General features: G+C 37.8%; 1 protein-coding gene and 1 pseudogene across 1 annotated transcript; both read left to right on the forward strand.

Moving 5' to 3' along the window:
* The first annotated feature begins 735 nt into the window (after positions 1-735).
* LOC137056916 (5S ribosomal RNA) lies at positions 736-852 on the forward strand (annotated as a pseudogene).
* Positions 853-8,842: 7,990 nt separating this feature from the next.
* On the forward strand, positions 8,843-16,518 carry LOC137089575 (5-hydroxytryptamine receptor 3A-like). The gene is made up of 6 exons (XM_067453171.1): positions 8,843-8,889; positions 10,963-11,135; positions 11,260-11,420; positions 13,005-13,215; positions 15,194-15,328; positions 15,464-16,518. The coding sequence occupies exons 1-6, from the start codon at positions 8,843-8,845 to the stop codon at positions 15,637-15,639; spliced, it is 903 nt and encodes a 300-aa protein (XP_067309272.1). The 3' UTR covers positions 15,640-16,518.
* The last annotated feature ends 11,014 nt before the right edge of the window (positions 16,519-27,532 follow it).

Genomic DNA, 27,532 nt, shown 5'->3' on the forward strand with positions numbered 1-27,532 from the left:
AACTACAACTGACTTCAGACACAGCCTTAGATGAAATCAACTGAAGATAAAAGAAGACATTAAATCTCTGAAGATCTCATCAGAGGATAAAACAACTCCACAAACAGCATTACCAGCTTCACACATTACTAACAGACAGACTTTATTTCTGTCAGACGACTACAGAAGCTCTATTGAGAATTAATTTAGTTTTTTATGTCACCATTATGGTGATCAGTGTTTCCTAGTTGGGCAGTTTGATGACTTTTTAATGTTAGTATTTCTCTGACTGTTGTATCAGGGTTTGCTATATGGCAAGAAAAGCAGAGAAAACACAATCAGATGCTGTTGGCCGCTTGATGAGTGGAATATGATCATTGTGTAGTGGCTTAATTAGCTGATCTTATGACTGAGTATGAATGATATACTATTAACTTTGTTTTATTATGATTCTAGAAAAGTTGAATTTTTTTTAAGCAAGTTGAGCTCTTAGCAATTAGAACTCTTGTGAGCTTTACTCACACACAGACATCAAGAATCAGCCTGCGAATCTCAACAATGGTGACATGCTTCATGCTACCATCTATTCTGGGAGCCATGGATGAGTTTTGCATGATGGACCCAGAATGCATTGTGGCATTAAGCATGTCACCATTGTTGAGATTCATAGGCTGAATCTTGATGTCTCTGTGTAAGTAAATTTTGCAGGAGTTCAAAGTGAACAATTTGTTTTAAAATGTATTCACCGTTGTATTCACCAGCAGCCATGTCACCCTGTAGCCCAAGACTGGTTTCCCACTGAAGCTAAGCAGGGCTGAGCCTGGTCAGTACCTGGATGGGAGACCAACTGGGAAAACCAGGTAGCTGCTGGTAGAGGTGTTAGTGAGGCCAGCAGGGGGTGCTCACCCTGTGGTCTGTGTGGGTCCTAACGCCCCAGTATAGTGATGGGGACACTATACTGTCAAAAGAGCACCGTCTTTCGGATGAGACATTAAACCGAGGTCTTGACTCTCTGTGGTCATTAAAAATCCCATGGCACTTCTCGTAAAAGAGTAGGGGTGTAACCCCGGTGACCTGGCCAGATTCCCTTGATTGGCCCTTACCAATCATGGCCTCCTAATAATCCCCATCCACTGAATTGGCTCTATCACCCTCTCTCCTCTCCACCTTTCGCTGGTGTGTGGTGAGCGCACTGGCGCCGTTGTACTGTGGCTGCCGTCGCATCATCCAAGTGGATGCTGCACACTGGTGGTGGTTGAGGAGAGACCCCTGACATGAGTGTGAAGCGCTTTGGGTGTACAGTTGTACATTTGAAAGCGCTATATAAATGCCTCATTCATTCATTCATTCATTGTATTAACCTATGCACACACAACTCAAACAAACACACAACTTTGTGTTCAACTATTCAGTAGTTATTTGGGTTAGTGATGACTGAATGCCCAGAATGATTGTAAATAAATTATTGTGAGTGCAGTGCTTATGGGACTGGAATTGTGGAACAGCAAACTCCAGGGATGGGAAAGCTTTCCCTAATACAGTCTAGTCTCATAATAATATTATTATTATTATTAATAATAATAATAATAATAATAATAATAATAATAATAATAGCAATAATATATATACATATATAATAACAACACTAGGGCTACTACTAATATAGGCTATATATATATATATATATATATATATATATATATATATATATATATATATATATATATATATATATATATATATATATATGGGTGGTTCTTCAATTGGGGGAACTTTTATGTCCCCGGGTTATACATTCATGTTAAATATATATATATATATATATATATATATATTTATACGTAATTATATAGGCTAATTTACTCTAATAATCTACTGAACTATTTATAATTTACTCTAATAATCTACTGAACTATTTATAATTTACTCTAATAATCTACTAAACTAAGTATAATTTAATATAATATATAATACAAGCTATGATATATAATGATATCGCTACTACATACAACCAACACCTCAACACCAATGTAAATGCCTACTGCAAACCCCACAAGAGCCGCAAGGTTTCGAACCACTTTTGTCCGAAAGCGATACTCAGAATGAAGCAATGATGTATTCAACAGAAAACAAGGCCTCATTTGTCATCGTCACGTGATTTTCACGGAAAGGATACAAGCCTCGATTCAGGGCTTCATCTGGAACGCCCCGGTTTGCTCGACACAAGCTCCGGAGCCTTGCTTCAAATGTCCCGTCACTAGTGTTCTCTGCTTTTCTTGCCATATAGCAAACCCCAATACAGCAGTCAGAGAAACACTAACATTAAAAAGTCATCCAACTGCCCAACTAAACGAAACACTGATCACCATAATGGTGACATAAAAACTCTATTAATTCTCAATAAGAGCTTTTGTAGATGTATAACAGAAATAAAGTCAGTCTGGTTAGTAATGTGTGAAGCTGGTAATGCTGTTTGTGGAGTTGTTTAATCCTCTGCTGAGATCTTCAGAGATTTAATGTCTTCTTTTATCTTCAGTTGATTTCATCTAAGGCTGTGTCTGAAGTCAGTTGTAGTTCTTGTGTTTCTCTTTTCTTTAGAGAATCTACTTGTTGTCATCAGGTAACAGCTTATTAACAGCAGGTGTGCATCATTAATGCTCAATCACTTAATTATCTCATTAACTTCAACACTGATTTGGTGTTACCTTTTAACACTCTGAGTGTGGACTCATAGTGGACTCATATAAACACCAGCAGTGTTCATTTAACACTGAGGATTTTGCTGTGTATATGGCGTGTTTTGTTGTAAAAACTTGGCAACCCTGTCTACACGTGCGCTGAAATCAGGCTGGAATACATGATCTTTGCCAGTGTTGTAAAATAATTTTAGGATACACAGAGTATTTACCCAACATGATCATCATTTCTGAGAGAAATTGTGAAGGTGAATGCAGATACAAACAAGCTCTCCATTTAGGATTCGAACAAATATAATCCAATCCCCTTTGATGACGTGCATGATTACGTTACTGTTGATCATCTGTCAGTCTAAACAACGCCCTGATGATTTCATTGGTCCGAATAGTTTCTGTTCGGGGATAGTAGGCTTGTTCGACTTCACCTAGCGATGCGCAGACCGATCGGCGGCTGACTTAAAGCAGTGCATGCCGGTTAGAAATTTTGTCCGACTTGAGACAGCGCCGACGGCACGTGACTGTTACGTATGTCAACAAAGTACCGCGAGAGCGATTCGAGAGCAGGTGGCTGATGCAGCCGCTGCAGATTCTCAAGGGGGACTGCAGGAGGATGCACAAGCTCTGATGACGACACAGCTGATCCACGATTGGCTGATTCGCCGTATGACAGCGATCACGTGCGTTTCGTGTTTATTCTGAAAACTTATGTCACGCTAATGCTCACAAATCATTTATTTATAACAGTAAAACCTCTTTTCATGTAGTCGCGATGTTATATTGTCATGTTTATCAAACTAAAACTGATAAAAACCGTTGACAACACTTCATTGATAGTGTGGTTTATATGTTGAACCATTAATCTTGTCCAAATAGACGCTTTATTAAGCAGTATATAAAGTATTGGATGAAAATATCATTTGAAACATCTGTGTATTTATGAAATATTGCATTTATTTAACTTCAGCTGTGATAAAGTTTGCAAACACAGCTCAAGCGTCACCACGGGAAGCAGAAAGTGTCCGACTTCACGTCTCCGTTTGCAGCTCCTCCCCGCCTGCACTCGGCTACTCTCGCCGATCGCATGCATCCAGCCGCAGCCGATGTCGAACACACCTAATTACTCCTCTATGGAGCAAGGCCATACCGAATTGCCCGACCTAAAAATGTTGTGGGCGGGGCTAAATTCGGCTGGCATCCAGGCTAATGGTAGCCTGACAAGCCAGACCCACATCAAGATGTTTGGTCTGGAAACTCACCATAGACAATCTCAATCCGAGGGGCGGGATAAATGTTTGTCTTTCAAACTCCCTCTGCACGCGATAGGATAGCGCTACACCAACCAGAGCAACGAAGGTTAAACAGAGCTCGCTGATAGATTAAACATTCGCCATATCCGGTCGGCTAATCTCCGAACACATCTTCCCTTTTTAAGAATGACTTCAGTGCTGTTCTTTGTTCTTTTCTCAGAGAAAAGCTTAACTCCAAGTCTTCCAGAGTCGCGGTCAAAGCTGATTCAAAAGACCGCCGCCGTTCGCCAGTTTCTGTGTTTACTAGAAGCACGCAAACGCAACTCGGCCGTCGGCATTATGGCCCCGCCCGCCGACTCTATACACGATGTGATTGGGCCGTCCAGATTTTGAGGAACACAGCTCAGAAGGGTATTGAGAGTGCCTAGATGACACTTGCGGGCAAATTAAATTTGCTGCTGCTAGGGTGCGTCTAGATTTCTAGGCTAGGCTAATGGCAGATGGTATAAATGTGTTATTTTCACATTATGTTGTAGCCTACTTGGTTCTTCTTTATTTTTGTGTATTATATTTTTTTGGACAGTTTCTGTTGCATTGACAACACGGCATGTAAAACATTTATGCCAATAAAGTAGTTTGATGTTAAACTGACTACATACAGTACATTTTCAGTGTCTATAGCCCATATTATGCATACCAACTTTAAAAAAAAATTCAAACTCATAAGAGTGACAACTTTCTTTTATTTCAAAACAAAGCAGGCATCTCTTTTATCATTATAATTACAGAATTATGTACACATACAGATTATCATACACACATATACAAACATACTTTTTTATATCGCATACACACAAAACAATCCATTCAAATCTACTCAGCCTGAAATATTCCTCTATCATTAAAAAAACATTGAAACCCGAGCAATAGCCCTCATCCTCCTTATCTGGATGAAATCACCGCAGGACTCCCCATCCGCCATCAGGAGCAGGCCTGGATGGGCAGTCCTTGAATAGTGTCAATGAGCAGGGCACCCCAAACTCTTGTTTGTGTTCTGTGGAAAATGCATACCAGTTCTAGACACCTCATTTAGATAAAATATAGAACAATGAATGTTGAATAATTTTGAAGAAAGGCATTAACATGGTACAGGGTCATACCAGGACAATATTTTAAAATGTATTATTGGAAGAAGTTAGACAAAGATATGCTTGAGTGTTATTGGCTTTGTCTGTAAAGTACCTAAGAGACTTACTTTATTAAGAATAAAAACAAGATTAAAAAATTCTCAAGACAAACTTTAGATTGAAAAAGCCTAGCCTGAAAGTTTGAAATAGTTTCAAAAGCTATGAAGTTTGAAGATTCAGTTTAAAGTTCAAAGTAGTTTTCAAACTGAAAGTTTACAGTCTATCAGAAACAAAAACATGATAAATAGATAGACACAGACAGACATAACAGACAAACTATGTTTTTTTTTTTTTTTTTTTTTTTTGCAAGACAGACATTACAGACAGACACATTACACTGAAAACCTTAATAAGTTGATTGAACTCAATTGATTTGAGTAAACTCGTTCCCTCAATTCAATTGAGTAATGGAGTCTCCCAAAACTTGTATATTTAAGTTCACTTAACTAGGTGCTCACATTCACTGTACTTAAATTGTAGACACATGTAATTGACAGACACATTACAGACTGGAATGACATGCAGACAGACAGACACATTACAGACAGACATATTAAAGAACTGGCATGACATACAGACAGACATGCAGACAAACAGACAGGCATGACATACAGACAGATATGCAGAGAGACAGACAGACGCATTACAGATTAGCATGACATGCAGGCAGACAGACATTACAGACAGACACATTACAGACTGGCATGACATGCAGGCAGACAGACATTACAGACAGACACATTACAGACTGGCATGACATGCAGGCAGACAGACATTACAGACAGACGCATTACAGAATGGCATGACATGCAGGCAGACAGACATTACAGACAGACACATTACAGACAGACATTTCAGACTGCCATGACATGCAGGCAGACAGACACATTACAGACAGACATTACAGACTGGCATGACAGGCAGGCAGACAGACACATTACAGACAGACATTACAGATTGGCATGACATGCAGGCAGACAGACACATTACAGACAGACACATTACAGACAGACATTACAGACTGGCATGACAGGCAGGCAGACAGACACATTACAGACAGACATTACAGATTGGCATGACATGCAGGCAGACAGACACATTACAGACAGACACATTACAGACAGACATTACAGACTGGCATGACAGGCAGGCAGACAGACATTACAGACAGACATTACAGATTGGCATGATATGCAGGCAGACAGACACATTACAGACAGACACATTACAGACAGACATTACATATTGGCATGACATGCAGGCAGACAGACACATTACAGACAGACACATTACAGACAGACATTACAGATTGGCATGACATGCAGGCAGACAGACACATTACAGACAGACATTACAGATTGGCATGACATGCAGGCAGACAGACATTACAGACAGACACATTACAGACTGGCATTACATGCAGGCAGACAGACACATTACAGACAGACATTACAGACTGGCATGACAGGCAGGCAGACAGACACATTACAGACAGACATTACAGATTGGCATGACATGCAGGCAGACAGACACATTACAGACAGACACATTACAGACAGACATTACAGACTGGCATGACAGGCAGGCAGACAGACACATTACAGACAGACATTACAGATTGGCATGACATGCAGGCAGACAGACACATTACAGACAGACACATTACAGATTGGCATGACATGCAGGCAGACAGACATTACAGACAGACACATTACAGACAGACATTACAGACTGGCATGACAGGCAGGCAGACAGACATTACAGACAGACATTACAGATTGGCATGACATGCAGGCAGACAGACACATTACAGACAGACACATTACAGACAGACATTACATATTGGCATGACATGCAGGCAGACAGACACATTACAGACAGACACATTACAGACAGACATTACAGATTGGCATGACATGCAGGCAGACAGACACATTACAGACAGACATTACAGATTGGCATGACATGCAGGCAGACAGACATTACAGACAGACACATTACAGACTGACATTACATGCAGGCAGACAGACACATTACAGACAGACATTACAGACTGGCATGACAGGCAGGCAGACAGACACATTACAGACAGACATTACAGATTGGCATGACATGCAGGCAGACAGACACATTACAGACAGACACATTACAGACAGACATTACAGATTGGCATGACATGCAGGCAGACAGACACATTACAGACAGACACATTACAGATTGGCATGACATGCAGGCAGACAGACACATTACAGACAGACATTACAGATTGGCATGACATGCAGGCAGACAGACATTACAGACAGACACATTACAGACTGGCATTACCTGCAGACAGACAGACACATTACAGACAGACATTACAGACTGGCATGACAGGCAGGCAGACAGACACATTACAGACAGACATTACAGATTGGCATGACAGGCAGGCAGACAGACACATTACAGACAGACATTACAGATTGGCATGACATGCAGGCAGACAGACATATTAAAGACAGACATTACAGATTGGCATGACATGCAGGCAGACAGACACATTACAGACAGACACATTACAGATTGGCATGACATGCAGGCAGACAGACATTACAGACAGACACATTACAGACTGGCATGACATGCAGACAGACAGACACATTACAGACTGGCATGACATGCAGGCAGACAGACACATTACAGACAGACACATTACAGACAGACATTACAGACTGGCATGACAGGCAGGCAGACAGACACATTACAGACAGACATTACAGATTGGCATGACATGCAGGCAGACAGACACATTACAGACAGACACATTACAGACAGACATTACAGATTGGCATGACATGCAGGTAGACAGACACATTACAGACAGACACATTACAGACAGACATTACAGACTGGCATGACATGCAGGCAGACAGACACATTACAGACAGACACATTACAGACAGACACATTACAGACATTACAGACTGGCATGACATGCAGGCAGACAGACACATTGCAGACAGACACATTACAGACAGACACATTACAGACAGACATTACAGATTGAAATTTATTTTACAAAAAAAAAAAAAAACTAGTTACATAACCTACATACAGGAACATAACTTTTACAGTACGATCTGATCATGCTGCAAAAAAAGTGTTGTTCCTCAGTAGTTTTCACAAGTGTCTAAAGTTTTTTTTAACCAAGATCCATTTACTGAAGATACAAAATGACATACGAATACGAATTCTTGAAATTGATAATATAAAGTTTATAATTAAAATAATAACAAATATCATCTATCAAAGCTGAGAAAACCAACCTATTTCAAAGGAAAGGTTTTATTACTTATTGACAGATATTTGATTTGTTTTCAACATAAATTCCTATAATTTTATTCATTCTTTTGAGACTCCAATTTACATTTGCATTCCATGTAAATGCATCTCTGTTTAAAGATGTTTAAATATCTATTTGGAAAAACAAGACAAAAATTAGGATTTTTATTTTATTTTATTTTATTTTTGCAATGCATGCAACAATCAATGACATGACTTCATTAATTTAAGTCTTTCTGCTCTATTTTAAGACATCTTCAAAACACTAATTTGTTTAGAGGCACACATGTTAAACATTAATAAATTAAACATTTATGACGCTCTATATGGCATCCCTAACAATTAAAAGCTGTTAACACAAACACACAATTGTTAAAAACAACATAAATACACTGCTTATTGACTTACTGCCATGGAATCCATACCGTTCGAGCGAGCGAACGCTAACATCATCCTCAGGTGATTGAAGTTGATAATGAATGTACGCGCATGCGCGCCGATGATGTCACTTTGTGTATTCGCGCATGCGCGTACATTCATTATTAAATATTTAAATTTAAATATTTAAATTTAAATATAAATTATTAAATATTAAATACCGACGAAACGTCACTTTGCTCATGCGCGCTAACACATACGTGACGCAATAATCGTGACATCACCGCGCTACAGTCTGCAGCGAGGAATATTTGTTGTTTGCTGTCCTCCAGTGATGCTGCAGTCCTGATGATTCGGCTTTGTCAGTTCCACCTGACAATATGTTTGGACAGATGCAAATGTTGGGGGCGTGCATATAAATGATCCCCAACGCTTGCATCACGGTTGGGTTTATGTTGAGAAGCACTTTTTTCCATGGTGTTTTTGATTCACAAGATTTACATAAGAAGCAGGAGGCAATGGTGTTTGAGACTTACAGTATGTGAGGTACATGTAGGGCCTACTTAACTCTTATTATTTCACTATGGCAAGGCTAATTAAATTTTTCATTCTAAAGGCCCTTTCACACTGGACGCGATTTTGACGTGCGAATAATTTGTGCGATGTTTTTTTTTTCCCGAACAGCTGTTTGTGTAATGAGCGCTTCCACACCGAACGCGAATGTGCTGAGGCGAAAAAACGACATTTATTTTTTTCGTTTCGATGTCGATTTTTTTTACTCTAGAGGCGACAAAAACAGCTTCAACCAATCACATAAAGGAAACAAAGGTGTCGAAATGTCCAGTTGATGTCACGAGCTATTCAATCAACTTTAACCTTTGCCAGGCATGGCATTTCTCATGAGATAACAACTGTAAGCTATAACTTACAGCTGCAGCTGTGTTTGCCCACTGTATGCTACAGACAGCAATATCTTATACCCTTTTATAAATAGTTGATTTTTTTTTTTTAACATTGTGTCCACGATTATGGAAAGTGAACGTGTTGCCATCAGTAGGCTATGTCTGTGGCACTGAAATGTTTACATTGTGACTCGACTGGAAACATCTGCTCGGATCGATTGATTCCCTGAAGTGCGCGGTTTGTCTCGTCAGATGCGCTGCCGTCTCTGGAGAAGATCCTCAAATTGTCCCACAGCCTTTAGAAAGTAAGTGCTGAACCGGTCATGATAAAGTTTTAGCTCCTGTACAAGATTAGCATCCTCCCCTTCAGACTCTCTGTTCTATAAGACTGGCTGCACCCAAAACCTTCCTCTCGGTCCTTTAAATAAAATGAAAAGCTCGTCTTCACTGAATGATGAAGTGCCCGTGTTTTCTCGGCTGTCGCCGCGAATGTTTTGGAATGTTGGAGTTCTGAAATGTCGCAAATTCGTGTCACGGCTGATGTGAATGGTTTTGACGCGAAACATTCGCATGCGAAATATTCTCTTATTCGTTACGCGTCCGGTGTGAAAGGACCTTAAGGCACCTTTAAACAAAACTTTTTTCCCCCCTCACTTAGTGAAAGAATGGGAAACAATTAATAGCATTCAAAGGATTTGTTCAAGAATCAGTGTATGAATCTCCTTAAAGGTGATGTGCACTGCATTGTGGGTGCATCATACAAAACGAATCCATGGCTCCCAGAATGCATTGCTGCATAGAAACCTGTTCAATATACATTGCATTAAAGTCAGTCTGTTAGTAATGTGTGAAGCTGCTGAATTATCACTCCATTAATCACTTAATTATCTAATTAACCCTATCAAAATAAACTGATTCAGTGTTACATGTACTAATCTGTAGTGTGCACACTGGGCAGTGTTCATTTCATTCTGCTCATTACATAAGATATCTTCAATAATCAACAATCATCACTCAATTAATCACTTAAGTGTGTGCTTCAGTGTAACTTTAACACCCTGCTGGTGGGAGCAGTGTGCACTATAGGGATATTGCTCTGATTACAATAAAAATATATATATATATATATTTCTTTAATAATTCCAGGCAAACCCCACAATGCCATTTTGGTTTGTAAAACTAACTTTTTTTGTGATGATCTCTAATCATTTTGTCCTCAATAATATTCAGTTATTTTTTTTAATCCATTTAGCATCGAGACAAACTTTGGAGCAAAGGAGTCTCCATATGTGCGGTTGAAACATAATGGCCATATATTCTCATCTGATGTTTTATCTCTGACCACGGCCTGTAAGATGGATCTCTACAGGTTTCCCTTCGACACCCAAAGCTGCAATATAACACTTCAGTCTACAGTGTATTCAAGTATATATCTGAAACACATAAATCAGTGTTGACAAACAAATACAAAAATGAAACATACAGTTTTTGTTTTTTTTCTGAATGACTTGACTTAATACATGATGCAATGCTTATGCTTGTTCCACAGATCACCATCTTGTAATTAAACCATTGAGAGATTCAGATCAGGCTACACTCGAAAACAAGGAATTAATTCAGACCCAGGGAGAGTGGGAACTCCTCAGTATAAATATCTCTGAAGCAGAAACCACCATTTTGAGGATTAGTATGGATCAGCAGATATATCAGGTACAGTGCAAAAGCATACATAATAGAAATTAACTTTTTATTATACATATAGAATAATTTCATACACACACTGTAAAAAAATGTGTCGTAAAATAACGGTAATCTACTGGCAGCTGTGGTTCCAGCAATGTACTGTTAATTTACAGCCCTCTACTGTTTATATACAGCTCTCATTTTTTACAGTATTTTACCGTAATAATACCATGAAAGGTAACTTTTCATTTGGAAAACTGATCGCTTCAAACAGTTCTCATTTTAAAACTAGTATTTATAGGTGTTTGTATCGTAAAACTTCATTTGAGTCATTACACACTTGTAAGGTGTAGTAGTAAAATGATTTAGAAACATGACTTTAACTTCAATCTTTGCGGTTCGTTGTGAGCAATAGCACACACGTATGTGATAAATTACTCAACAAACAGCTCATAACTGCATCAGCAAACACAGTCACTGCCGTTAAATAAAGCATCAGGCAGCATATCATCAATGTTTCTCTGCTCATCCTGGACTGAAGCACAGGCTCTACTCTTCAGCACAACGGTGACCCACAAAACTAATGAATTCAACTAAAAGAGCTCTTCTATATCATCTTATGCAACACCACATAAACACAGGTCATTTTAATATTTACTCTCCTTATCAGTTACTGACTTTGCACAACTTTTTTCTATTAACTTGCACTAATATTTCAGTGAAAATATCTTGATTCATCTGGTAAATCTGACTGTTACGTTTTACAGTATATTACTGTTTTTCCTTGATTGCTTACCACAGTTATGCTGATGACACCCAGCTATACTTAGCACTGTCACCTAATGATTACAGCCCCATTGACTCCCTGTGCAAATGCATTGATGAAGTTAACAACTGGATGTGCCAAAACTATCTTCAGTTAAACAAAGACAAAACTGAAATCACTACATTTGGAAACAAAGATGAAATTCTCAAGGTGAACGCATATCTTGAGGCTAAAGGTCTGATAACAAAAAATCAAGTCAGGAATCTTGGAGTGATTTTGGAGTCAGACCTGAGTTTCAGTAGTCTTGTCAAAGCAATAACTAAATCAGCATACTATCATCTGAAAAATATTGCAAGAATTAGATGCTTTGTTTCCAGGCAAGACTTAGAGAAGCTGGTTCATGCTTTCATCACCAGTAGGGTGGACTATTGTAATGGCCTTCTCACCGGCCTTCCCAAAAAGACCATTAGACAGCTCCAGCTCATACAGAATGCTGCTGCCAGGATTGTGAGCAGAACCAGAAAATATGACCATATCACACCATTCCTCAGGTCTTTACACTGGCTTCCAGTTACATTTAGGATCGATTTTAAAGTGCTACTACTTGTTTATAAATCTCTCAGACCCCTTTTCCACCAGAATGAACTGAGTGCTAGTTCTGAGTGCAGTTCAACATTATCAGCATAAGGTATTGCACATTGAGTAGTTACTAAATCATTCATACACAACCAGGGGTTTTGCTGTGTAAATGTGTTTGTAATGTCAATTTTCGTTTTTATTTGATTGCTGAATTTTGATGTATTTTCAACATGAAAATTAAATTTCTACCCTTTCTCTCATGGCAGATCACCATCAAGAGGAGACCTCTATTGTATTTCTTCAATATTATCCTACCAGTATTTTTCTTCCTCGTGCTGGATGTGATCTCCTTCTTCACTGACTCTAGGGGAGCAGACAAGCTGAGCTTTAAAATTACTTTGCTCTTGTCTATTTCTGTGATGCTGCTGATTCTTAATGACACACTGCCCTCTACGTCTGATAAAATCCCTCTGATAGGTGAGTCTGACAGTCCCTCTGCTGAGATCTTGTGATTGTCAGTGTCTTGAATTGTCCACCACAGGGCAGCAGAGACTTTGAAATGTGCAAAGAGGTGGAATGTGGCAAAGCATTTCATAAGGTGGGGCGGAGCAGTAATTATACACATACTCGTGGCATTAGAAAATAAGTTTGCTAATAGCACAGTTTTTCAGTCAGGATGTAGAATTAATTGGTGAAATCAGCTGACTGAGTTCATGAGTGGAATAAAATTATGGCAGGACTTTTCCTTTCTGACCCCTGGACTTTCCACCTCTCTTTATGAAAAAGATATGCTCATCTTGCTCTGATCAGTGGTCTATTTCACTGTTATCATCAATGCAATCTTTTGATACATGAGCATTGTCAAATTTTATTTGATAATTACAGAAAAAGCCTGTATCTCTACATTATCCACTGAACATTTTGATCTCCAGCATCTATTAGATTGCAATCAGTAATGAAAAATTAATAACATGATGTTCTAAACAAATAATAGACTACCCAACTAAACCAATCACCATAATGGTGACTTCAAACTAAAAAATGTCGACAAAACCTTAATATCTAAACCTCTGTTACTTCTCAGTATGAGCTTCTGCAGATATCCGACAGAAATATTCAACCTGGTTAATCCGTGTGTGTGTGTGTGTGTGTGTGTGTGTGTGTGTGTGTGTGTGTGTGTGTGAGAGAGAGAGAAAATTAGTATTTTTAGATCTAATACAGATACATATCTAAAAATTCTTGTTTTGGGGAAAAATAATTAAAAATTAAGTGAGCTTTTGTTTAAAATAAGCTAAATAATCTGCCAGTGGGATAAACTAAATCATTTTAATTTAAACTGAAAACAAGATTATTTTCGCTTACCCCATTGGCAGATTATTTTGCTTATTTTAAGCAAAAGCTCACTTAATTTGAGTTATTTTCCCCCAAAACAAGACAAAAACATTTGCTTGTCTAGTAAATGCTTCTTAATGTCAGAATATTTTGATATTTGGACTTAAAACAGGACAAAAATACTTAGTAAGAAACATTTTTGCAGCGCAGTTATTCTGATTGCTAACAGCAGGTGTTCATCATTAATGCTCAATCATCAATTAATCACTTAATTATGTCACTGCAACACAAGGTTGAATGTTACTTTTACTTTTTGTGTGGACAATACAGGTTCCTGGTTGAAAGGGGTAAAGGTGTAAGATAAAACCCCACAAGATGTATTTTAAGACTAATTAACTGTTAAAAAAACTGTTGCCAGTAGTTTACTGTAAAATTGAGTTTTGTGTGTCCCCATTGTGCTGAAGAGTAGACCCTAATTTGCTAATTATACGCTGTATGTTGTTAATGGGTTACAATGATCTTTGTTTTAGAATAATGATCTGAATGTTTAGTCACTTCTTTCAGAATGATAGCAATTGCTAAGTTTTTGCTATCTGAAATCTTTCAAAAACATTTCATGCTTTTCATCTCAGAATACTGATTCAAAATAATTAGCAATGCTTTCTGAAGGAATCGTTAATACTTACCATATATAAAATCATATCGTTTATGCATAACTCATTATTATTAGAATGTTAATAGTGAGTTACAATGTTTTCTTGTTTCCTGTGTTTAATGATGGAACAATATTGTAAAGTGTTACCCATACCGCTACTGTCTCCATGTAATCAAATATATATATATATATATATTTTTTTTTTTTTTTTTAAACATGACCATGTGCATAAGTATTACATGTGCAGTGTGTAGTGTTTCTATACAAAGTAAAAATACAATTTCCTGGCCCAAGAACTCGTAGGCAAAACAGGAACAGAACACAGAGAAAAGGAACAAAAACTGAACATACATATCACCCTGTTTCATTACTGAAATCACCCTTAAACATGATTGAACATCAACAACAAACTAGCAGGGATGTAATTTCAGATGCATTTGATCTGTTGCATTCATATTTCGCTGATAGGGATATACTGCAGTGGGATTTTCTGTCTCATTGCCATCAGCGTTATGGAGACCGTCTTTGTGAATTTTCTGATGGCTAAAGGAGCTGAGACCAGACCAGCAGTGGACACTACAGCTGCTGTAGGAGGCCAAGATGGTAAGAGCATATTGAGTTTGTTTTCCTCCTACAAATTAGAGTCAGCAATTCCCAATCGAAGAATTGTATGCGAGATGATACTGACCACAATAAATATAACTGATCTATGGCCATGCATTTTATTTCCTTTCATAGACAGCGAGAGAGACCTGCGGAGGCCTCCAGACTCAGTTCAAAATGAGATGCAGAAATCCTTCTGCTGGACCAGAGTGGCAAGAATCGTAGATGTGGCTTTCTTGGTTCTTTACTTAATAACTATTACTCTGTTTATGTCTGTGCTTGGGAAGCGTTGGATTCCAGAGATGTTTTAAATACAGTACATGAGAGAACACACAACATGACTTTCAGTTTATTCATAGTTTATACTGAGTTTAAAGTGCCTTTATTATTCTATTAGAAATGTTCCTAATTTTTTTTTGGAATATCGTACAAGTCTTCATGCATCACAGGTCAAAAAACGCTATATTTTTCTCATAATACTACACATTTCACATCACCACATTTTTCAACGATTTCCAAACGACTCAACCGAAGATTCAATCTTTCTAAATTCCTTCTTTTCACAAGCTCGTTCTTCTCTAATTGGCCAGATGGTCCATTTTGCTGTGATTGGGCTGTTGCCCAATAACTGACCTCCAGCTCCATCCAGAGGCTTCCTAAAGCTCAGCAATTGTACTCCCTGTAAAGACAACGGCAATTCGGGTATTGCAGGGTACTGTGACAAAACCTGACTAATTTATTTGCTCTTTATGTACCCTTTAATTTAGTTTATAATACACTATATTTAAGATATATGTTGGATGTAATGAACACATTATGTAGATTATGGTTGACAGCTTTACAATGATTTATTTATTGATTTTAAGTAGGCTAATTTGTCGTCGGTTCATTTTACGCTTACTAGCTGTAAAATAGGTGGATTGAAGTGGAGATGAATTGTGTCGGCCGCTGTGTATGTCTATCCGTCACAGTGGTCTTGACTGATAAAAGCTCATACAGCAGTAGATATTTAAGGCCTGATGGTTCTGCTCACCAATAACAACTAGAAGCAACTTCATAGGGGGTGAAGGGAATGAAACTATTATCAACATTGGTTGTTATATTATATATTTTATCATATTTACTTTGATTAGTTGTTAATATAAAATGTCTTGTTTAAGTGGGGCCACCAGTTCTCTTATATAACTGTCTGTTGTCTTTTAGGGGGGCAGATTTTGTTTTGTTCATTTCTCCTTTGATTTTCCTTATATGAGTTTGTTGAAGTTCATAGAGTTGACCTCAGTTGTTTAAGTCTAGCTATAATTTGTTACAGTAGTTTTTTGTGTAAGTTAATTCCGTTTGTGTTCTTTATTAGTGATATTATTTTGATTGGTTGGTCACAATAAAACACATTTTTGTTGGAAATCATGTGTCCTCATGCCTTAAAGGAAGTGTATGTATGATTGTGGCCAGGGAACCCGGGTGCCGCAACACTACTGACTTCATGATTGGCCGATGGGTAATGATGGGTCAACCGAAACAAGTTGTCCTTTAACTTCACAGAACTGCTGTATTCAATACTGTAAAATCAACACATGCCCCATACAGTTAGAAATTTGTCTCTGAATGATAATAGTTGATCTAATCACTAAATGATGATTATGTTAATCATAACATCATCAACTTCTGAACAGATTTTTCTGCGAAAATGTACGTATCAAACAGACTGTTAAAACAGCCAGAAAAAAATAACTAATGTTAAAAAGTTAAGGGTCAAGAGCCCAACTACAGCAAACACTCATCTCCATTATGGTGACATATAAATGTTGACTCTTTCCTTCAGTGATTCTGCCTGTTATCATCACTTAAATGTGCCCTAGAATGAGAAAGTGAATTAACCTTTCCATAGTGAAATAATAAGAGTTCAGTACATGGACAGCTCATACTGTGAGTCGCAAACACCATTGCCTTCTATTTCTTGTGTAAATCTCGTGAATCCCAACCCGTTCTCACTCCCAAGGCGTCAAAAACCGAAGCATGGTCAACTGCCTTCCGCGTCACAATAAAGACGCTAAAGGTGCCCCAAGGCGTCATGTTTCGACGCGCTGGGTGCTCCATTCATTTCAGTGAGAAACCTTTGGCGTCATACACAGACGCGCTGGGTATTAGTAATGTTATCGTCATGGTGAAATTGTATTAGTTTATAATTTTGCCATTATGACATGTTGGAGTGTGTTTTTCAATTTAATCAGCAAGCATAATTTTATTTACATTTATTTTATTTACGCTATTTAGACATGCTTAACATGTAACCCAACCCCATCCCATCCCTAAACCTACCCATTTGTCTGAACATGATATAAAACACAGGATATAGCCTGACATATACGACTGCATACACAAGTTATTCAAAAAAGTTAAATAATCCAAGTTTTCCGAGGCCAAACGATTGATTTGTATGAAGAAAATCCCGAAAAGCGATCAGCATCTCCATCCGCAGAAGATCATCAACAAACACAATCAAATTTCAAATATTGGCGCCGGTTACGTGAGATTTCATAGTGAAATTGCATTGGCTCTCGTATGTCTTGTGACCAATTGCGTCATTACGTCAGCATTGATTGTAAAATGTCATTGGCTCTCGTGTGTCTTGTGACCGATTGCGTCATGCTCAGGAGTCTTTTGAATTATTTTGAATGAGATATGAATGAGTTCGTTCACGGGGCAGCGGGATAATCATTTCAGCGATTAAAACATCAAGATCGACTCTGTTCTTCACATGAAGATATCGTATGACTTCAGAAGACTTGGAATGCAACATGAGTTAATACTTTTATACTGCTTTGGTCAGTTTTTGCAATAAATACCTGTGTCTGTACATTTATTTGCCTGTTATGTGTTTTATATTGTTTAGATATGGGTAGGTTTAGGGTAGGAGTGGAGTTAGTTGCTCCGAAATATAAAAGTAGCCTTTAAATATTAATAAAATCATGTCTGCTTTTATAAACGCAAATAATTAAATGCGTCTGTTTATGACGCCAAAGGTTTATCATTGTAATGAATGGAGCACCCAGCGCGTCGCAAAATGACGCCCAGGGGCACCTTTAGCGTCTTAATTGTGACGCGGAAGGCAGTTGACCATGCTTCGGTTTTTGACGCCTTGGGAGTGAGAATGGGTTGTGAATCCATAACACAACGGAAATAAAGTGCTTCTCAACATAAACCCAACCGTGACGCAAGCGTTGAGGATCATTTATATGCACACTTTAAAAAATTGTGCCGTAAAATAACGGTAATCTACTGGCAGCTGTGGTGCCAGCAATGTACTGTTAATTTACAGCCCTCTACTGTTTATATACAGCTCTCATTTTTTACAGTATTTTACCGTAATAATACCATGAAAGGTACACTGTAAAAAAATGCTGTAAAAAAATGGCCACATTTTGACAGTAAAATGCTGTTTTCCATTAAAACAGTAATATACTGTAGAAAACAATGCATTCTGGGTAATATTTGTCATTTTCGAGAAAATAGCCAACAGTAATATACTGTGAATTAACACGCTTAAAGTCGCCACTCAGAGGCTGTGTTCAAAATCACTCCCTATCCCCTTATTCACTATTCCCTACACTAGTTCACTGATATAGACCACTCGACAGAGAGAGAGGAAAGAAGAGAGTGAATTCAGACACTGATGAACACCTGCTGTTATCACTGGAGGAAAGAGAAACATGATTTCATCAACTGAAGATAAAAGAAGACATTAAATCTGTGAAGATCTCATCAGAGGATTAAACAACTCCACAAACAGCATTACCAGCTTCACACATTACTAACCAGACTGACTTTATTTCTGTCAGACGACTACAGAAGCTCTTATTGAGAATGAACAGATGATGTTTGATTGTTTCTTCTGACGTTAACATTATGGTGATCAGTGTTTGCTTTAGTTGGGCTCTTGAACATTGACACAATAACTTTCGTTTATCTCTCGCTGCTGTAACGGTGTGTTTTCAATACATTTGTTATAGCAAGCAAAGCTGAGAAAAAACCATGAGTTGGTTATGTTGATTATTTTATAATAGTTTAATTCACTAATAATTTACTAGTCTTATCTATGAACATGTAGTTGACGCTTAATTTTTTGCAAAACTTGAACCCTACAATTTTATAACATTGTTGCAACAACCAGATAATTTGAAGAGCATGGGAACAGCTTGTGGTCAAAACATCTGAATCAATTGGACTCACATAGACATCAAGAATCGGCGTATGAATCTCAGCCGTGGTGACACTCAAAACTCCCAGCATGCATTGCGGCACAAATAAATTATCCTGCTGAATAGCCTGGTCATTTTCTTAAATTCTTACTATTTGCCTTTATTTTTGCTGCTGTTGTTGTGTTGACTTTAAGTAGTGTTTTGTGATGTTCAGAGTTGATCTGTTCGTTTTTTTTATTGATTGTCACTATTGTTGAGATTCATACGCTGATTCTTCATCTCTATGTGAGTCTAAATGACAGCAGAGAGCAAACTAATTTTTGAACTCATGACTTTATAAATTATAACTAATTCATAATCAGTGGTTGATAGTTTCAGAAGGGTCCCAGTTTAATAAAATAAAATAAGAATAAATGTATGTGTTTTTAAAAGAATGGGTTTGTTTAGGGAAGAAACACTGGACAAGATTAACAAACTAAACATCCTATTACAATTATAGCAAAACATAGCCAATAACTTGTGACCATGTTTTTTTTTTTTTTTTTTTGAACTTTTTATTTATATATTTTTTCCAAACAAAACATTTTAAAACAAACAGAAACATTTCTGAGACAAGTAATAAAATAACAAGAGTATTACAGAGGAAAGTAACAATAATATTAAATAAGAATATTCTGTGTAAATCTATTGTTGCACCTAATATAAATGTTCACATCTCTACAAACAAGATACAGTAATGTACAGCCATATATTGATATAAAATAATAATACAAATAATAAAAATAATAATAATAATAATAATAAAATAAAATAAATAAATAATAATAAAAAAAAATTATATCTTTAAATATTCTTTAACCATGTGCCATCTTTGATTAAAAAGGTCGGTTTTCAATTGGAGTGATGCAGTCATTTTTTCCATCATATAAGTCTGTTTTAGTCTCTGTTTCCATTCAATTACAGTTGGTACTTTTACAGACTTCCAATTAGCAGTAATGGTTTTTTTTGCAATTAGTAGTAATACACGTAAAATATATCTTTGGTCAGCATTGAAAACATCGACTGGTATAACACTCAGTAAGAAAACTCGTACATTTGAGGGAACTTCTCTCTTTACAATTTTCTCCAACTCTTCTTTGATGTTTTTCCAATACTCAAGAATTGCTGGACACTCCCAAAATATATGTGTATGGTCCCCTGTTTTACCACATTGCCTCCAGCATAAAGCTGCAGAGGGATCTTTTACAAATTTTGAAATAACCATAGGGGTAAGAAAGTAACGGATTTTAATTTTCCAGTCGAATTCCTTCCACTGTTGACTGCTAATTCCCTTATGGCATCCATAACAAAGTTTATCCCATAACTCGTCCTCTATTACTGTATTCGCTTCTGTTTCCCACCTTTCTTTAATATTGTAAGTGTTTCCGGTCATATCTGTTAACAACCTTTTATAGAGATGAGAAACGTGTTTACCAACAGGAAGACGTTTTTCTGTAATCGTGATAAAATATTGTTCAATGCCATTTGGGATTTTGCAAATTCTTTCTTTTTCCTTATGGTTTGTAATATAGTGCCTAATTTGCAAATATCTATAAAAATCGCTGGAGGGAAGGTCAAACTGTTCCTGAAGTTGTGTGAAAGATTTTAAGTGTGTTTCTTTGAAGAGCTGATTAATAATAAGAAGGCCTTTAATTGCCCATCTCCTAAAACCATGGTCACACATTGAAGGTGGAAAATCTACATTACCCACTATGGGCATAGCTCGAGAAATTGTTCCAACGTCTTTAAGCATTTTCTTTACTTCTTTCCATACCTTTATTGTATGTTTTATCCACTCATTTTCATTTTCTTCATTTTATTGACATGTTTTGGATCCATAAAGGGTAGGGCAGACAGTTTTACACCCTTAACTTCCCCTTGCTCTATTTGAGTCCACTTTGCTTCCTCATCTCCACTGCTCCAAGTCACAATTGCCGCTAGTTGCGCTGCCCAATAATACAATTTTATGTTTGGTAAAGCCAAGCCTCCCTTATTTTTAGCTAAATAGAGTGTTTTAAGTTTAATTCTGGGTCTTTTATGTTGCCATATAAATTTAGAGATTAATTTGTTTAACATATTAAAAGTGGAAATTGGAACTCTTATGGGTAATGACTGAAATAAAAATAGGAATCGTGGAAGTAGATTCATCCTTATAGTCTCAACTCTTCCAAACAGAGATAAAGGAAGAACTTCCCAACGAACTAGATCACTCTTTATTTGTTTAATTAGCTTATTATAGTTTGCCTCAAAGAGTTTTGTAGTTTCAGATGTGATAGTGATCCCCAAGTACCTAAATCCTTGTTTTGACCAGTGAAATGACACCATCTCGTTTAGTTTTTTAGGCCATGTTCCTGATATCATCATTGCCTCTGATTTATTTTGATTAATTTTGTATCCAGAGATGTCTCCATAGTCTTTTAGGCATTGCATTAGTCGAGGTATTGAGGTAAGGGGATGTTTTAAAAAGAGTAAGATATCGTCAGCGAAAAGGGAAATCTTATGAACTCTCCCCCCACCATCCTCCACCCCCTCAATCTGGACATCCCGACGTATTGCTTCCGCTAGAGGTTCAATACCGAGGGCAAAAAGAATGGGGGAAAGAGAGTCACCCTGTCTTACACCTCTCTCTATATCAAAAAAGTCAGAGCAGTGTCCGTTAACTCTAATTTTGGATTTTGGATTCTTGTACAACAGTCGAAACCAAAAGATAAATTTTTCCCTGAACCCCATCTCAGTCATTGTTTGTTCTAAAAATTGCCAGTCTACCCGATCGAACGCTTTCTCAGCATCTAAGCTGAGAAGCATTGATGTTTGAGTACCCTTTGCCATGAGTGACTGCAAGTTTAATGCTCTCCTTATATTATTTGTTCCATGGCGACCTGGAATGAACCCTGTCTGGTCTGGTTTTATTAATTTCCTAATGTATTTTTGTATTCTAGTTGCTAAAATTGATGTTAATATTTTGTAGTCCACGCACAGGAGACTAATAGGGCGGTAACTTGAACACTGCAATGGATCTTTTCCTTCCTTGTGTAGGACTGTGATGATAGCCTCAGACCATGATTCTGGAGGATTCCCTGAATTTAACACATAATTATATAGCTTACATAATACCGGAGTTAGGTCGTCAACAAACACTTTATAATATTCTCCTGCAAACCCATCTATTCCTGGCGTTTTGTTATTTTTTAATTTAAAAATGGTGTCTTTCACCTCTCTTTCTGTGATTGGCTCTACTAATGCAGAGGCTTCATCTGCCGTCAACTTATCTAATCTAAGATTTTTAAAGAAATCATGCATTTTTTCTTCTTTCAATTCCTGATGTTGACCCTTATATAGCTGTTCATAATATTTGGCAAAGGTATTTGCTATTGCCTTTGGACTAGTTTCGACATCGATGGACTGGGGTTGTTTAATTTTAGGAATGGCTCGACTAGCTTGAGCTTTCTTTAATTGAAATGATAGTAACCTGCTAGCCTTGTTTCCCAGTTCGTAGTATTTTCTATCGATAAATCTAAGGGCACCCTCTGCCTTGTAGGTCAGGATCCCATCTAACTTGGCTCTATTCTCTTTGAGTTTATTAAATACTTCTTGCTTTCCACTTTGTTTATGTTCATTTTCTAATCTCTTGATTTCAATTTCTAATTCTACTTGTTTTTTAAGTCTGTCTTTTTTTAGCCTTGACCCTATAGATATTATCTTCCCCCTTATTGTGGCTTTTCCTGCATCCCATAAAACTGTAGGTGAGACCATTCCATTGTCGTTCAAAACAAAATATTCCCTTATCGCTGCTCCTATTTCCTCTCTTACATTAACGTCTGTCAATAATGAAACATTAATTCTCCAGTACTTCAAACACGGCTCCAATCCTAAATCAAGTGTCATTCGGGCTATGATCTGAGATGGTTATTGGCTCAATAACACAGTTTTTAATTCGGTGTGTGTCCTTTTTGGACACCAAAAAATGATCCAGTCGTGAGTAGCTTCCATGTACTTGTGACATAAAGGTGAAGTCTCTCTCTTTTGGATGAAGGTGACGCCAGGCATCTATCAACCCTAATTCCTTTATCATATTCATAAGGCTTTTCGACATTCTGCTTTGAGGTTTTGTAGAAGATGGTAATTTATCTATTCTGTTATTCAGTACGCAATTTAAGTCCCCACCCATTAAAAAAAAACCTTCCCCGTGATCTGCTACCAAATGTGCCAGCTTTTTAAAAAATTGTGGACAATCTTCATTTGGTGCATAGGCATTCAGAAGAGTTAGTTTACAACCCGTAATCCTTCCTATAACCATGACATAACGACCTTCTATATCTTGAAATACCTTTTCACAATGAAAGTACGCAGTCCTACTAAATAGTATGGCTACTCCTCTCTTTTTACCTTTCCCATAAGAGCTACTGTAAACCTGATCCACCCATTCTCTTTTTAATTTTTGGTGTTCTACTTCTGTTAGGTGTGTTTCTTGAAGTAGGGCTATAGAACACTGCATTTTCTTCAACTGTCCCAGTATTTTTTTTCTTTTAATTGGATTATTTATTCCTTTTATGTTATAGGTGGTTACATTAAGTAATGCCATCATTGTATTTGTACTGAATCATGTAACATATTTCAAACCCCTCATTAGGATCTGTTAGACACAAGCAAATAAAAAAGTTAAACCTCAAATTTACAAAGTTAAACAAAAAAAATGTTTCAACTTGCCTCAGATAGAACAAAACAATAACATTATGAACCTTGAACCGAACTTCCACATTTCCAGTCAGACATGAAAAGTAGACCACCATGTCTGACCCCCGGTGATAATGGGACAGAGAGTGGTGACCTAATCTCTCTGTGGAGAAAAGCACCCAACGTGCAATAGTGACCAGTATTACACTAGCGTGTAAAAAAGGTCTTAATGAGTGTGAACCACTCATGTGAGCATCAAGAGTCCGTCAGACTTTTTTTTTTTTTTTTTTTTTTTTTTTTTTTTTTGTGACATCTTAGCTTTTTTGTTTTGTATTATGTTATTTTTGCTTTCAGGTTATACATTGTTCATACACCTTCAACCTTATGTGTACCTTTAGCAGCCCTTGTCTGAGCTCAAACTGACTTAGTTTTTAGGTGTTATATACCTCCGACTACTCATCCTCATCTTCCTCCTGAATCATAGTCTTCAAGTCCGCTAACGTCAGTGTGTTACTTTTCCTCTTCTTCGCGCTGATGTTCCATCCTCCGGTTAGTTTCTCCTCAATCCGCTCTTTCTCCCCGCATTTCACTTCTACACCCATTTCTCTCAAAGTACCCACGGCGTTTGTCAGTGAGGGAAAGGTTTTTTCCCCGGAGTCTGTTTTAACTTTTAGTCGTGCTGGATACAGGCACTTTGCCTGAAAGCCCCTCTGCTTTAGCTGCTTGACGACCGCGTGAACCTTAGCTCGCTTCTTTTGTAGATCCGGAGAGTAATCTTGATCGAAGAAGATCCTCTTGTCTTGAAACAACACCGTTCCTTGGCTCCATGCTTGCTGCAAAACAATATCTTTCACCGCTGCGTCGAGAAATCGCACAATGATTGATCTAGGGGGGGCTGCTGGGTCTGTCGGTTTGGACTGAAGTGATCGGTGTGCTCTTTCAATTTTAATGTCCAAATTAGGTGGTAACGTCAGTACTTTGGGAAGTAGGGATTTCACAAACGCAGCCGCATCTCCACGCTCAATCTCCTCTGGAATTTGAAATATTCGAAGGTTGTTTCTCCTCAGCCTGTTTTGTAAATCATCACAAACGCCTGTGAGTTGTTTTTCGCGTTGAAACAGGTACCGTATCACACGGTGCTGTCTTGCCCCTGCTTCTTCCACATCACTCACTCTCCCCTCCAGCTCACCTATCCTCTGTTGGTGATCACCGAGCTGCTCCTTAATATCTGTTACAGTCTTTTCCAAGCGTTCAAGGGTCTTTGTTGTTCTTTTATGTCCCTGGCTATTTTCTTCGCGAAGTTTTCTCATTTCGTGTATCAAAGACATTTCGTCCTCTCGTGTTATCTGTTCTTCGCGGCTAGTCGCATCTGTGCTAGCGCTATTCGTGCTCGGTGGTTTATTGTCGGTTTCTTTCAAATGTCCTGGTTTTCCTTGTCCCCTCGTTTTCGTTGTGGTACTCATCTTGTTCACTGGCTATTTTTCACCCTGAAAGCTTTATTAATCTGAATTTGTCACTGTTTTCTGACGGAGCCTCGTCTCTAACCTGTTGCTCTGACCATGACGTCACCGGAAGTTGACCATGTTTTTTACTTGCCTTTTTTGCTACAATAAATGTGTCTAAGAAACACACAGTTATAGCAGACAAAGAAAGACTATCATTACAGAGTCAAGGGCCAAGAGCCCAACTGAAGCAAACACGGATCACGATAAGGGTGACCAAATATTTTCAATTAAACATCAACACCTAAAGATCTGATAATTCTCAATGAGAGCTTCTGTAGACGTCTGACAGAAATAAAGTCAGTCTGGTTAGTAATGTGTGAAGCTGGTAATGCTGTTTGTGGAGTTGTTTAATCCTCTGCTGAGATCTTCAGAGATTTAATGTCTTCTTTTATCTTCAGTTGATTTCATCTAAAGCTGTGGCTGAAGTCAGTTGTAGTTCTTGTGTTTCTCTGTCCTTCAGTGATTCTTGTTAACAGGTGTTCTCAGTTATCACTTAATTAATCTCTTAATTATCTCATGAACTTCATCAATGCTTCAATTACTCTAACACTCTGTAGTGTGTACACTCTTCAGTGTTCATTTAAAACTGAAGATTTTGCTGTGGGGTTAAAAGGGTTAAATGGGTTAGATGAAAAAACCCACAGAGGGAACCGTAAATTAACAGTAAGAAACTGTAAATTCATTTACGGAAAAGTACTGTAAAAAAACGGCACTTTACTGGAACCAGAGCTGCCAGTAGATTACCGTTAAATCAAGGAAAAACAGTAATATACTGTAAAACGTAACAGTCAAATTTATCAGATGAATCAAGATATTTTCACTAAAATATTAGTGAAAGTTAATAGAAAAAAGTTGTGCAAAGTCAGTAACTGATAAGGAGAGTAAATATTAAAATGACCTGTGTTTATGTGTTGTTGCACAAGATGATATAGAAGAGATCTTTTAGTTGAGTTCATTAGTTTTGTGGGTTACCATTGCGGTGAAGAGTAGAGCCTGTGCTTCAGTCCAGGATGAGCAGAGAAACATTGATGATATGCTGCCTGATGCTTTATTTAACGGCAGTGACTGTGTTTGCTGATGCAGTTATGAGCTGTTTGTTGAGTAATTTATCACATATGTGTGTGCTATTGCTCACAATGAACCGCAAAAAGTGAAGTTAAAGTCATGTTTCTAAATTCTTTCACTACTACACCTTACACATGTGAAAGGACTCAAATGAAGTTTTACAATACAAACACCCATAGATACTAGTTTTAAAATGAGAACTGTTTGAAGCAATCAGTTTTCCAAATGAAAAGTTACCTTTCATGGTATTATTACGGTAAAATACTGTAAAAAAGGAGAGCTGTATATAAACAGTAGAGGGCTGTAAATTAAAGGTATATTGCTGGCAACCACAGCTGCCAGTAGATTACCGTTATTTTACGACACAATTTTTTACAGTGTACGTCATCGTGCTACAGGCTGCAGCGAGGACTTCTTGGGGAGGTCCCTGAGCTCCCCTTGGGGGGCTCTGTAGCGCCCATTGTTTGGGATGAGGGTGTCATATTTACCCGTGCGCCCTCATCTGGGCCGAGTCTGAAATCATTTTATTGTATGTGATTATTGTAGACGCCTGATGATAATGAGCAAAATCACTAAAGGACAGAAAAACACAAGAACTACAACTGACTTCAGCCTCAGCCTTAGATGAAATCAACTGAACAGTCAACACATCTTGTGACTTTATTTCTGTCTTTTCTATCAGCCCGCCCTGATGATTTCATTGGTCCGGACAGTTTCTGTTC

Source organism: Pseudorasbora parva, chromosome 2, assembly GCF_024679245.1.
Source record: "Pseudorasbora parva isolate DD20220531a chromosome 2, ASM2467924v1, whole genome shotgun sequence".
NCBI lineage: Eukaryota > Metazoa > Chordata > Actinopteri > Cypriniformes > Gobionidae > Pseudorasbora > Pseudorasbora parva.